Below are 14,232 nucleotides of genomic sequence, written 5' to 3'. Positions count from 1 at the left end.
ATAAGAATATTATAACAACTTTTATATGCCTATATTGGACTAAAAATTAACAAGAAAACCTAGATAGTAACTTTCAAATCAGGAAAACATTACTGGTATTGTAGAGATTTATCAATCATTGATGGAGTAAAATTTTTCTGCTTTTTACTGATTCCAAATTAAATTTTTACTTATCACACTGATTATATTGCAGAAAATTAAATTCAACTTGTTTGGCACTAAAGTATCGTCAGACTGTAAATTTTGACACATTAAATAGCGTTTACTTTGCCAATTTTCATACTATTATAGTACATGGGAATGGTACAATTTCATAACATTCTTAACATAATACGAGGCATGTTTTTAAAGTAAGTACCGTTTTGATATAAAAAAATCAACAAGTAAATTTTTAAACAAAACTTTATTTACCTGAAAGAGCATTCTTTCCTCTACTTCTCTACATAATTTTCATTATTATTAAGTCACTTGTCATATCTTGGGACCAGCTTTTGTATGCTGTCGTCATAGAAGCTAGCCGCCAGACTGGACAACCACTGTTGCACAGATGTTTTTACTTCTTCATCATTGGAATGACGCTTCCCCGCCAAATGCGTCTTCAAGTGCAGAAACAAATGGTAGTCGCTAGGCGCTAGATCGGGACTATATGGAGGATGGTCCAATTGTTCCCAGCCAAATGAAGTGATGAGCTCTTGCGTTCGATTTGCTAAATGTGGACGAGCATTATAGTGGAGCAAAACGACACCTTCACTCAGCATGCCACGCCTTTTGTTTTGAATTGCACGGCTCAGTTATTTTAAAGTTTCACAGTATGCAGCTGCATTAATCGTTTCACCGCGAGGCAGAAAATTGACCAACAACACACCCTGTCTGTCCCAAATACAGTGCAGATGATTTTCTGGGCAGAAATTGTTTGCTTGAATTTGACTTTCCTAGAGTAGGGGATGTTAAATGCCGCCATTCCATTGACTGTTGTTTTGATTCTGGTGTAACGTAGGCTACCCATGTTTCATCACCTGTAACGATATGGCTTAAAAAAATCATCGCCCTCGTTACTGTAACGCTCGAGAAAGCTCAATGCACTGCCCAATCGTTTGGTTTTGTGCTCATCATTCAACATTTTCGGTACCCACCGTGAACACAGTTTCTGATAATTTAAACGTTCGGACACAATTTCGAAGAGAACACTTCTTGATACAGCAGGACATTTTTCAGCTAAGGACGAAATTGTGAACCGTCTGTTCTCTTTCACTTTACAGTCCACTTTTTGAATGAGATCATCGGTAATGACTGAAGGTCGCCCACTTCGTTCCTCATCATGAACGTTTGTGCGGCCATCTTTGAAGGCCCTAACCCATTTCCGCACCATTCCTTCACTCATAATGTTTTCACCATAAACTTCACTGATTTGACGATGAATGTCAATTGCTTTAACCCTTTAGCAAAGAGAAAACGAATCACAGCACGCACTTCACAGTCTGCGGGATTCTCGATAGTCAGCGGCACTTTAAAATCACGAGATCAAACGGCGTCGTAATGGCGTATGTGGCTTCCCAACTGATGTAGCTACACTACACACATGCGCTAAACGGCAACTGCAGCGCTGCGGCGGTGTAATTTAAAAACAGTACTTACTTTAAAAACATGCCTCGTATTTAGAATCCAAAGAGTACCATCAGAATTATTAATAAGAAATGTTTATTTGAAAACCACAAACCTTTATTTAAATCTTTATAAATCATAAATTTAATGAAAAATACATCTCTTTTTTGTTCAGAGAATGTACATAATAATAGAAGGTATTTTATAGTTTTTCCAAACAACACTTTAAAATTTGGACACTCACCATTTTGTACACCTTGTTTAAATTATAAACACACACAGTTTTAAAACTAAGTTTGGTATTTAAATCTAAACAATCATCATCAACAAAAAAGAGAATTATTAATAAGTAATGCCCATTACACAATAACAGAGTTCTTTGAGAATGACTTAAATTAGGTGGACCATCTCAATGTTGTATAGAGTATAGTATTGGATTAGGCAAGTAAGCAAGCTTAGGTTCAATTTATTTATTAGTTGATATACTTTGATTAATTTTATATTATTAATTCCACATTGTTTCATTTTAATACTATGTGCATGTTTCATTGTAACAGATAGTCAACATTTAGACCCCAATTTATATTTTGTTCTTGTTGCTGTTTACATACTATTAATTTTGTTATATTTTAGAATATACATTTTTGTAGTGGAGAAAGTAGTGTTTTTTGAAAATATTCAAATGAGTAGATCCATGTATAATCTTTGCAGCTGTGATAACTAAGTTGTTACAACACAGCTTACATTGATATTTAACCACTTACAAGTGAAAAAGAAAGTGGTAGTTAAAATATGAACCTTTTCACGATGCTAAAGGCAGTGGAAATTCAATATAATGTCAATAGTGTAAACTTTAAAATGTTGTAATTTGTTTATTCTGAATAGTTATAAATATTTAGTCTTAAAACATACAAAGCCTCTGCACTTTAACACATTGAATACGGAGCCCGAGTATAGGTTGGGATCTGTATACAACGGCGTGCATGCTAGCCAGTATTTAATTTAATACATTTAGGTATTTGGTAAAAAATCAGGTTTAATTATTTCAGACCATTTCCTATGTTATATTGTTTATATTTATAAGTTTTTGTACAACAACTAACAGTTGTGCAGCTGTAAAAATATTATTACTTTTAAAAATGATAAGTATTATAAATAATAATACTTTTTTATCAAGTATTTTGAACTATTGCACAGCTGCTTAGTTCCGTAACTGACTGACACGGTAACTCGAGCATTGTTGTTGTCTGGAGTGTGTTTGTAAACAAAGTTCCACTGTTATTGAATAAAATGATGTAGTAAATGTTGGTTTAGTGATGGTTTAGTTTATTACTGATAGTTTTTGTAGTGATACGAGTTTTTATTGCATATTTTTCTTGTTCATTGTATAAAATGAGTGACCATTTAGACAAAGAAACGTATGATATGCGTATGATATGTGATATCCTGTCAGATTCTGAGGATGATTCGGATGAAGATGGTCCTATTTGTAATGAAAATAAAAGATCATCCATGATTCAGTTTGAAAGAATCTTGGACCAAATTTATGATTCTGGATCAGAGGGTGAGTTTCTCGACGACAATGACCTTAACCCAGATTTTCAGGTTAGGCCTAGTGATAAAGACGTGAGTGAAGCTGAGTATGATTATGATAAGCCTTCCATTAGTAATAAATGATTACTCTCTTACTTTTATGTTAATTTTATATCAAAAACACATTTATAGAATATTAGGTGGTTGAAAAATAGAACGTTTATACAATGTTACAATTTTTAAAACTTTATTTTTTTCATAATTTTGTTTATTTCATAATTTTTTTCTGACAATTTTTGTATCATAAACAGGCATATTTTCTAAAAGTGTGTTTTCTCCTCTTTAATTTGATATATAATATGTTATGTTTAAACAATGTCTTCATAATTTTCAACTTTTTTAAAAATCACAAAAAACTGCCAGTATACTGAGTAAATCCATTGTTATAGGCCTAGGATTCAATGTGTTAAAAGAAACATGTTCTAAATCATCCTTTTTTTAAGTACTAAAAAAGTTGTTTTTGAGAAAGCCAGTGGCCATACAGTTTAAATTATTAGAATTTAGGTCTTAGTTTGAGATAACTCAGGTTCCAATCCCATATCTGGCCTTATAAAAACAAATAAGGTTTAAGGGGGTGACAATGACAAATAAAAAAAATTGTAAAATTTTTAAACTGGAACTACTTTTCTTGTTTTGTTATCATAGTATTTTTTTCTATTTCATACTGCATTGGTTATCTCTTATTCTGTTTGATAAGATCCTTGCACAGGCTTGTGGGTTATGTGTTCACACAGAATAAGACTACCATCTTTGGCCAGTGACCACATACATACACGTTTCAAGTACTTACCACACATCGGTGACAGGGTTAGCTTCATTGCCACTGATTATGAAAAGGGGGAAGAGCATAGAGAACATACAGCCACTGAAAAAGAAACTATTAAATAACCAACATAAGTATAACATTTCTTACATACAATTTTTTTTGTATAAAACTGACACAAATTGAACAACTTAATAATATTATAATTTTTATTCTAATTTGTTTGAAAAATTAAATTAATGGCACATTGTTAACAAAATTTGTTAGCTCATGGATTAGGAGAAAGCAGATTTTAAAACAAATTTTCTATCCTCCTGGGAGTCATTTAACTCCTTATTGGCAGATCATACAAAGAAAAATAAACAACCAATGCCAATTTGTTTGTTGTTGTTTGTGTCATCATGATGTATTCATAAACACTTTAGCACTATTGAAAATCGCAGAGGATATATGTCCAGTAACTGTTCTGTCCCTTATGTGTCCAGTATGAAATGATGACTTCACGCAAAATGTCACAGCTTCCAAGCCGCTAAGTGGGAGCACCTGCCATATTGGTACTTTAAGGTTAATTCTCTGTGGGTGGCGACAATTAATTGTCATGCAATACTGGAGTGCCATGCGGATGACAACAATAGCAGACTCCTGCTCACTTGGCCGCTATTGCCTCAGTGTAAGTCTAGCAGTTGCCGTGGAATGTTGTGCCATTTGCCGAGTGTAGTGTCTGTTTTATACATTGTTTATTTGCAATCCGTTTGTGGTTCGCAATTTTTGTTCGCTGGCTATGCTTATTGTTTATTGTGTGCAGTGTATGTGTGTTTATTATTGTATTTAGGCAATATGGAGGACGACAATGAACTAGTGGAAGACTATATGAGTGAACAGGACAATTCAGATTCAAGTTCAGAGTTCTGCCGATGTGAGTTCAGTCCATATTTATGGACTGTTTTCAATTTTTTACACAAAACAATTTTTCACTATTTGTGCAATTGACAATGTCTTCCATGAGTGACGGTGTCATTCGGGAGTAATAGACCCAGTGTCCTGCCGCACTGACTAAGCGGAGACCAGCACCAGGTGCGGCTGACAACAAATTGTTGTAACAGTTATGACATCATCAAATTTGGCAGTGGGGTTACCTGCACAACCTTGTACAACCTTTTTACCTGCTCTGACTTCATTTTGGGTAAGTTATAAAAAATATATATATAAATATAATATATAATAAAAAATAATATTAAATATAAATATAATATAAAATATATATATTCCTGCATTTACCATGATTAGTTACAATTTTTCAGCAGTGAATGTGTTAACACATAAATCCCACTATATCTTAATCGTGAAATTCATGGCTCTTTCACGGTTTTTATGGTACAAACATAATAATTTCACAGTCAATAGTTTTTATAAACATTATGAATAAAAATATAAAAAGATGGTGTTTTTCACATGGAGTGAATATATTTATGATGTCCAAGATTGTTCATAATTTCTTCTACAAACAGTTTTACATTGAACACACCAGCATTTATATTTCAAGAATAGTGGAGCATCTGCCACTATCCCCTATTGACTGGTAGTCCCTCTGTACCCTTCATATGCTCCCACATATCTACTACGTCGCTGCTGTTTACTGTGATCCTGTGGTGATGGACAGTTATTTGCGATTGTCGCTCCTGCACGCAGCGGTTAGCCAGCTAACGCTCGCTCAAATAAGCCGCTCCATTTCATCTAGTACACTACTAAATCGCACCAAGACGATTGCCGTCATTAGACTTGCTTAATTCTTGCTTAGATGTGAACCGGACCTTACGACAGTCACGGCGAAGGTGCATGTTGATTAATTTAATTGTGATTTGTACACATTTTCACAGTTTGTATATTAAATGCACGGTTTTTTTAAGGTTTTTGTCACGGTTAATGAAATTTATGGCTTAGTCAAAGGGAACCCTGATTAACTTTTTTTATCTGTAATTTACATCCTTCTTAAATACGAGTGATGTAGACTTTACCAGCACTGGAATAAACTCACCTGACAAAAAAATTTTGAGACAAGTTCGTGAAGATAGCCATTGGCAGCCCAAACCCGACAAAGTACGGCCAGTTGTTTTCTATGTAGGTAATACGGCGATGAAGCTCCCAGCCCATGTTGCACCACTTGTACTCAAATGAGTAGAGCGAGTACAGGAGGCACATGTGGACTAGACTCATCAGATCTGCCAGCACAGGGATGGGCAGTAGGCTCACCAGCATAGTCTGTCACATGATTAAATGAATAATGTAGTCACAGAAATAACTTTTAAATATACTTGTTTGTAAGCTATGGCAAAGTGAAAAAGTTGAGCAGTAAAATGGACACTATCTAAACTCAACCCATTAGTCTGTATCTAGCATAAAATAATAGTCGTTACCAAAAGGGTACAATGGTTAGCTGCCAAACGCACATCTCAGGCTCTGGTTCTAACATACAGCTAAAGTTTAAAATTGCGTTATAAACTATAGGCATTTGTCTCAAATTCATAAAGGTTTTACTTTACAATCTTAGATTTTAGTGTCTCAAATTACTTGTTAAAAATACAACTATCTGTTATTTCTAATTAACTGTTTAAAATTTATGTAAGATTGACAAGCACGTACAAGTAATATGACCAATAAACAATACATCTTAGGTTTAATATCTAAACTGATGACTCAATAACAACCTTTGCTACATTTTTTTCCATTTAAACATGATTCCAAGCCTGGCCTTATAACACTGCTTTCACAATTTTCATTGTCAATTTCGGCTACTTACAAATCACAAAAATTCAATACATTAAATAAATAACTTTAAAAGCCCTCAAAAATAATTAAATCTATTACACATAGCAAACACCAATGGATTACATACAAATTAGGACACGTGCATCTGATGTAGTTAAAACAAAAACATAGTTAGCAGAATGTAGTACTGGCCACTATATGATAAGTAAACACAGAAAGTAATTATATAAGAGCAATACTTATTTTATTTTGTAACATCTTCCTTATGATAGCAATTCTATATTAATTCCATTATTAAAACTAATTCAATTTGGATTGTTTGCCCTAAACAGACTTTCAAAATTTTGCACAAATTATACTTCAAAATTTGTCTATTACGCCCATGTTCACTCCCATATATCTTTTGAAATAAGTATCTATAGCGGATTTGATGATGCAAACAGAAAGGAATAGTGCAGCAGAAATCCATTGGAGAATAGATAATGAGTGATGGTGTTGTGCGTGATTCATGTCAGAACATCTGCTGCAATATTCCCTTCTTAATTACATTTAAACACATAATACCAATACTTAACACTTTTATTTTTGTGAGGCCTTTCAATAACAAGTCTATCTTCGTCAGACACATCACAAAGTGTTTTTATGTGTTTATATGTAATTAAGTTAACAATAGCCAATATAAGCTCCATCTTCAATATTCCCTTCTGCTTGCAGGAAACGAATAATACTCCTCAATTCACATTTGGTGGGACAGAGAATCAATAGAGGGGACCAATATTTATGTGACTGCAGCTCAGCACAAACTAGCTACTTGAACACGGTAGTGACAAATGTTATAGCAGGGAAGATGCATGATCGACTACTGCGCAAACCATGAACCTATCACGTGTCTGGACGTCATGGCATGAAATCGGAGGTTGAAACAAAGAAAGAGCCCTTATATGATGTACTTTAAATTATTCATAGGTTATTATAACATTTTTATGATGCCATTCTATATATATGTATAATCTAATGAAGAAAGAGTGTTTTGATTTTAAAGTAAAACTAGTTGTATATACACAACAATAGCAGTTGAATATCACATCAATTGCTGATGCTTTGGTTCAACATAATCAAGGTCCCTTTGTAACAGAAGATGTGCACCATCCTTCTTTGACTCTAGACATACCTATGCCAGCCCCTAAATCAAAATTTGTTTTAAAACTTCAAGAAATGCTACAATCAACTAGTTTATGATGAACTCTCTAAAATCAATTTTTACTATATGACTGATGATATTGATTATTCAACAACCTTCTAATGAGATCATCTCCCCCCCCCTAGCTTACTATCCTCTTTCTCAGTTAATGTCACTAAGGTTTGTCACATCCTCACTAATCACAATCAGTCACAACCCTGGAGTGTCTGTTAACAAAATCCACAAGTCTCTTCTCGTCAAGTAGAAATAGTTGCTCCACGTCTGAATTATACTTAAACACAAAAAATGGGAATTAACAGTCTAAACATGATAAATGTAATGTGATGTATACATACAATTAATGCTAAACTGGTGTTTAATATTGAAAAAATATACAAGTTGAGAGAACAAAAAGGAGTAAAGGAACTTGAATTAAAAGTTTACATAACTTGGTCTTAAAAAGTCAATTCTCTGCAAGTGGTTACAAATACTGTGTATGAAGAGAAAATAATATTATCCAGAGCAACATATCCATATTCCTAGTGTACCCATGAGTTTGTTTACTATTTTTGTGTGTGATATAAGTAATAAATCATTTTAAATATGTTGCTTATTTTAAACAGCCAAAAATGAATATTAATAATAGCTATACTGCTTTAGTTTTGTTGCTTTTTATTTTTTAACAAGACTTATGATAATTTTGCGATTGTATTTTTATACCTAAACTATAAGTAATGTAGTATAGAGATAACTCCTGATAAGTTCCGTTGTGTGAGTTTTTCTTGTTACACATACTACACATAGTTCACAAGGGAACAGAAATAAAATAAAATTGAAAGATTTTTGTACAGAATATAAATTCTTTTGTAAATGCTGTTATTTTAAATTTTATTATTAATCTACTACTTATATTATTAATAATTAAGTTATATACTTTATTAGGAGGGAAATTACTAATTACATAGTCAATTCATTTTTATCGGCAAGAAGAATTATTTCATTGTTCATATCACATTTAGTAACACAGTCAGTTAATGATCAAGTTATAAGGTCATTGTGTAAGATTAATATGTTGAGATAACCTTTTACTTTGTTTACTAAATTCTATATATTCCTGATATTCACAAAATTGCAATTTTCTAGACAAAAAGTCTTTTATAGATCATTAAAACATATTATATCTCTGTTCTCGTAATCAATCATGAAAACACTTCATAATGCATTGTGCTAAAGTAATGAACAAGTACTGATAATGTCACATGTTTACATCACAATGTCACATCAATTGTTGGTATTCATTAAAACTTGAATGAATTAGGGTTTTATGACAATAAAACGTTTATTTCTTATCCCAAATTTGACCTTATAAGCATCATGCAAATAACCTTTGCTCAGCCACAAATGTATGACCAGTGTCCATGGAGTGGATTGGGTTGTTTCATACTTAGCTTATAATAAATACATGTCACATATTAAGAAGAGACTGCACGCATCTTTGTTGCAGGAACAGAAGATATCCCATGCTCTGTCACACACATTTACAGGTAAACTAACGTATAATCTATAACTGACCTGGACCAAGAAGAGGGCTTGGACCACAATACTGAAGAGCGTGTCAGCCACTAACTTACTGACACTGGAGAACTGCTGAGGAGTGCCACGACTGTAGCGGTACGCCGAGTCAGCAATATCCTGAAACCATCACATGAGTCACAATTTTGTTGAGGCAGAATTTTATTTGACTGGTATTGCAACGCTTGTACCTAGCTAGATACGATAAGAGCTTAAATTTAAATGTTAAAAACTAACAGTTGAAGAGTTCTTCTTTCAAATCTTTATAATAAAAAAGCTGTTAAAGCTATATGTAATGATTAATTTGTTAAAGCAACTTACTTTTCGAACAACCTTCGCATATATGAAATTGTGGTTTTATACACATAAATCACTGTACAAAAATTAATAATTCTTTTAACAATATAGATGCTCAGTACATTATTTTACTTAGTTCACTGTACTGCACGGTAAACAAGTTTACAATTACAAGGTTGTAGACTTTTATACTTATTTATCACCGCACTTAACCCTCCGAGTGTTTTGCGTCAGATTTCTGACGGTTACGAAGCACCGGCCGAGTGTTTTGCGTCAGATTTCTGACGGTTACGCAACGCCGTAGTTTTCTACCGAATTTACCGATTGTCGATAGCGATATCGAGATTATTCGAATACTATGCGATTCTAGAACATCTAGGCTACATGGTGATTGTATAATGCCTTCCGTTTGTCGAAAAATTTGCCGTTTTATTTGCTCTTGCATTTGTAGAAATTCAGCTGTGCCAGTTCATTTTGACATTAGAACGACTAACCTTTGTTGGTGTCTGTAGTGTTTAGTATTGTTTTAGTATTTTAGTATTGTCCACTGCCCAGGATGTAACTGTGGAGTACATAAGGAATGTTTCTTGAACTTACAACACTACTGGAGGCCCCTAATGGCCCGAAAGATGAAGAAAGTGTGTTAGTGGTTTTTCCCTGAAAACAAGGTTTTTGTACATAGTGTATAGAGTTAATTTTTCATGTTTTTTTACTCAAGGTGTTAAAAAAAGTGTATAAGTGTATATATATTTTTGTTCAGTAATAAATTGTGTACAAAATGGCTATTTTGATTTTTTTATAAAGTGAACAGGAAAAAATAGAAAAATTCACATTTTGGAAAGTTTCAGAAAATTTTTTTGAAGTTTTAAGTTTCTACCCACAGGAAAAATTCAAAATTGAAGTAAGTGTTTCAAACCTTATATTTTATAGTAGCCCACATATTCTAGTTTACAAATATGTATACATGTATGGAATTAATTTTAGTTATTGATGTTTTAAAAATATTTTTCTAAAACACTGCAAAAGTCACAAAAATGGCAAAACACTCCTGGGGTATGTAATACAACACTCGGAGGGTTAATGTTTAGAAACTCTAACCCTAGATAATATATTATACTTTATAATAAATCAGGCAAGCATGAGTTACTTTTGGTTATAACCAATTAAGTTAACCTCGATAAACCAAGATCATATAGCAATTTTGAACAATGCATTAGCCTTTGGCAACTCATCAACAATTTAACCTCAAAACTACTAGAGTTTAGTACTAGTCAATTTGTGTAAATAAGACAGTGCACTGAATGTTTATGAAATTTTAAACCAGATATTCAAAACTTGATGGCTAACTAAAAAGTTTAATTTAAACCAGACAACAGTTTAAATGCTATCATGAAGTCTATGTACAGTTTACTGCCACTATGATTTCTACTTATTTCTAATCACCTATTTAAATAATTAACTTTTTCTTGTATTGTTTATAACAAAAAAATCTACATAATACAAATAATAAACTGACATAATATTATGAAAGCCAAAGACTTTTCAAATATTGCATTAGAATCATCGTTTTTGTTTACTACTGTATTAGTGAAGTAATAGATCAGTGTTAAATTTTCTGATGTGTGTGCTTAGTACCAATCAAATATTAATATTCAAACGTGGCAGTGTAGTTTAATCTTTTTAAGGTCAAAAGGTTTTAGGGTATGGTATTTTTTAAATCAGTGATAAGCAGGCTTAGTAATGCAAAAAAATATAGGGCCTAAAAGGTACGTTTGTATTTTCATGAAAAACACAATTTATTCAAGTCAATATTAAGACGTTTAGATAATACTTTCACCATTTCATTAAGGATCAAATATGATTTTTGGTTAGAAAAATAATCAATAATGTAATTTTTGGAAAATATTTTGTTGTCTGCATCTGAAAACAAACCATATGTTACGTCAAGAAAACATACTATTTGTAATTACAATATAATCTGCTACAAAATTTAAAATATCACAAGAATTCACTGAACTTCATGAAAATGTAAAGAAAGATATACAATAGTTCACAATCTCCCTAACTAATCTTCAATGTTTCTCTATTCATAATAAAACACTTAATACTATGAACATTGAACCAAATAACATCCTAGTATTATTATAAATGTGTAAATGCCTTTGTATGTTTATTTGCTTTCACATGTAAACTATTCAATTGATTGTACTGAAATTTTACATATACATTCTTAGGGTACCTGGGATGAATATAGGCCTATTTTTATTTTGAAAATCCCTCCAGGCTACAACCCAGTGGTCTCTAAAGCAGCAAAATATTTCATCTTGGTCTTTACATTGAAATAGCCTGATAATGTTCTGTGTAAACATTTTATTACGACAGCACACTCATATGTTTAGTTAAGTTAATCAATATTTTCCATTTGTTTATATTTATGGAGTGAAATCATAGCAAAAATAACAATACTTCCACATTGTTGCAACAAGGCAAACCAATAAATTTTATTTTGAATTTTAATTAATGAACTACATTGGGAATGTGTACATGTAAGGTATTGAATTTGGTTTTCTTAGACATTATGGGACGGCATATATACATTAGCTGAACAACCAAAAAACAGAGGAACTAGGCATTAGCTTGATTCAACAAACCATTCCCTCCAAGACTCCGTGATTATAATAAGTGGAATTACAATGCAATACACGAGACACTAAATGCAATTTTTATGACAGAAAATTGTTTAGGGAATATTGCAGCCATTTTCTCACTGATGATTAATACCATACTGATTAGGTATACACATACTGATATAAGTACTGATATAAATATGATATATAAGTACTAATTCAGAAGATTATGAGAGGTGTGGGAAATACAAATCAGCTGAATCAGTCCGCTTGGTGTGCATCCGCCAACTTGTCAAATTTATTTTTTGTTCAAAAAGCCATTTGTCTTACTCAGTGCAACATCTCTTACATTTGTTCTTCTACATTTTAAGAAACAATACATCTATTGAATACAAAACAAGACCAACATTCTACATGAAAATGGCAAGTATTGTATATTATCTTTACCTTATAGAGCACGTTTTCTGAAATATATTATGTACAATACATAATATTTTAATGTGTTACTGTATTTGAAATATTTTTTTTAACCCATGTTTTACACTTGAAAATGAGCCAGAATTTTAGTGATATAGATAGCACTTGGAGGGCAGTAAACTCTGTGGTAATCTAAATACATGTTGTTATCCTCATAACTGAGTCTACAATTAATTGGCAAATATGTGTACATTAATTACATAATCACATTTTTAAGCTATCTCACATTTTTAAGGACTATAAGTCGTTACCTGGAACCAAAGTGCATTAACAACTTTGCTGAGCAGAAAGAGAGGGAGGATCCACAATGCGCCAAAGGTCCACTGCAGGACCAGTTCCATCCACCCCCAAACAGAGAGACCTACGTTGGGGTTGTGGTCCAACATCAGGTACAGTGCATACTTAAGTAGTAATAGAATGTACTGGAACACCACAATGCTCAACCAGAAAACACCGCCATTCAACAAACAACACTGCCATGTGCGCCGTAAAACTTTTGGTTCCCTGCAAACAAAAAATGCTTTGATATTTTGTAGCCATTGCAATGGTTTAAAAATTAAAATTTGAAGAATGTTCCATGCATAAACTACTTAGATAATTATATAGTACATTATTCTTGGAGATTTAGACTTGCCTCCTTTCATTAATATTTCAAATGAAATTATAATACACAGTACTACTTGCATATACATTATTATACAGGGTGAGTCAGTAATATGGTAACATATTTTAAGACGTGATTGTAGAGCTAAAAATAAGAAAAAAATTGTATATAAAGGTAGGTCCGGAAACGCTCAATTAGTGAGTTATGGCTGGCGAAAGATTCTGCTTTGTTTTCAGTTCACCTGGTGAAATTAAGTGATTCTGAAATGTTTTGTTCTTACTTTTTAACTCAAATAAGGTGGATTTATAAGGAAAATCACCTGAAAAATCACATAAAACCACTCTAGAGGTTGTAGTGTGAACAGTTTTTAAGAAAAAGTATGAAATTTGCCAAAAATCTAATAACAAAAATACCGTCTTAAATGTTTGATGTCCAATAACATTGTTAAATGACCAATAAACAAATTGTTTTTCTTAATACAGATTGTAGAGAATTTAATTCTGAAAAAAAAACCACAATAAGCAAAGTTAACTAAATGTGTAAAAAAGTTATGAAATTGACTCCTCACGTATTACACAGTACACAGCAAACTTTAATCATTTAAACAACAGCTGTTTAAACATTTTAAAATCATAAATAATCATCTGGGCATTTATTATTAGATGACATATGTCACCTCATTGTTGAACAAAACAACTAACTGTAAAGATACTGTATGTTTGTGTTGAGTATTTTAACCAGTTATTTTCAT

The 14,232-nt window shown here is 32.4% G+C and overlaps 1 protein-coding gene across 2 annotated transcripts in view; it reads right to left on the bottom strand.

The window, feature by feature from the left end:
* LOC124356921 (etoposide-induced protein 2.4 homolog) overlaps positions 1-14,232 on the bottom strand; it is a 34,602-nt gene that overhangs the window by 6,426 nt on the left and 13,944 nt on the right. Inside the window, exons 3-6 of one of the 2 annotated variants that reach the window (XM_046808221.1) lie at positions 13,129-13,381; positions 9,477-9,596; positions 5,994-6,217; positions 3,986-4,072 (exon numbers count right to left, since the gene is read on the bottom strand). In XM_046808221.1, coding sequence (XP_046664177.1) covers positions 3,986-4,072; positions 5,994-6,217; positions 9,477-9,596; positions 13,129-13,381 — 684 coding nt within the window. The remainder of the gene's footprint in view (positions 1-3,985; positions 4,073-5,993; positions 6,218-9,476; positions 9,597-13,128; positions 13,382-14,232) is intronic. The other variant, XM_046808222.1, reaches the window with a different exon arrangement.

The sequence above is a fragment of the Homalodisca vitripennis genome, chromosome 3 (genome assembly GCF_021130785.1).
Source record: "Homalodisca vitripennis isolate AUS2020 chromosome 3, UT_GWSS_2.1, whole genome shotgun sequence".
NCBI classification, from domain to species: Eukaryota; Metazoa; Arthropoda; class Insecta; order Hemiptera; family Cicadellidae; genus Homalodisca; species Homalodisca vitripennis.
The sequence above is the reverse complement of the archived record's forward strand: the minus strand, read 5'-3'. Positions and strand labels throughout refer to the sequence as shown.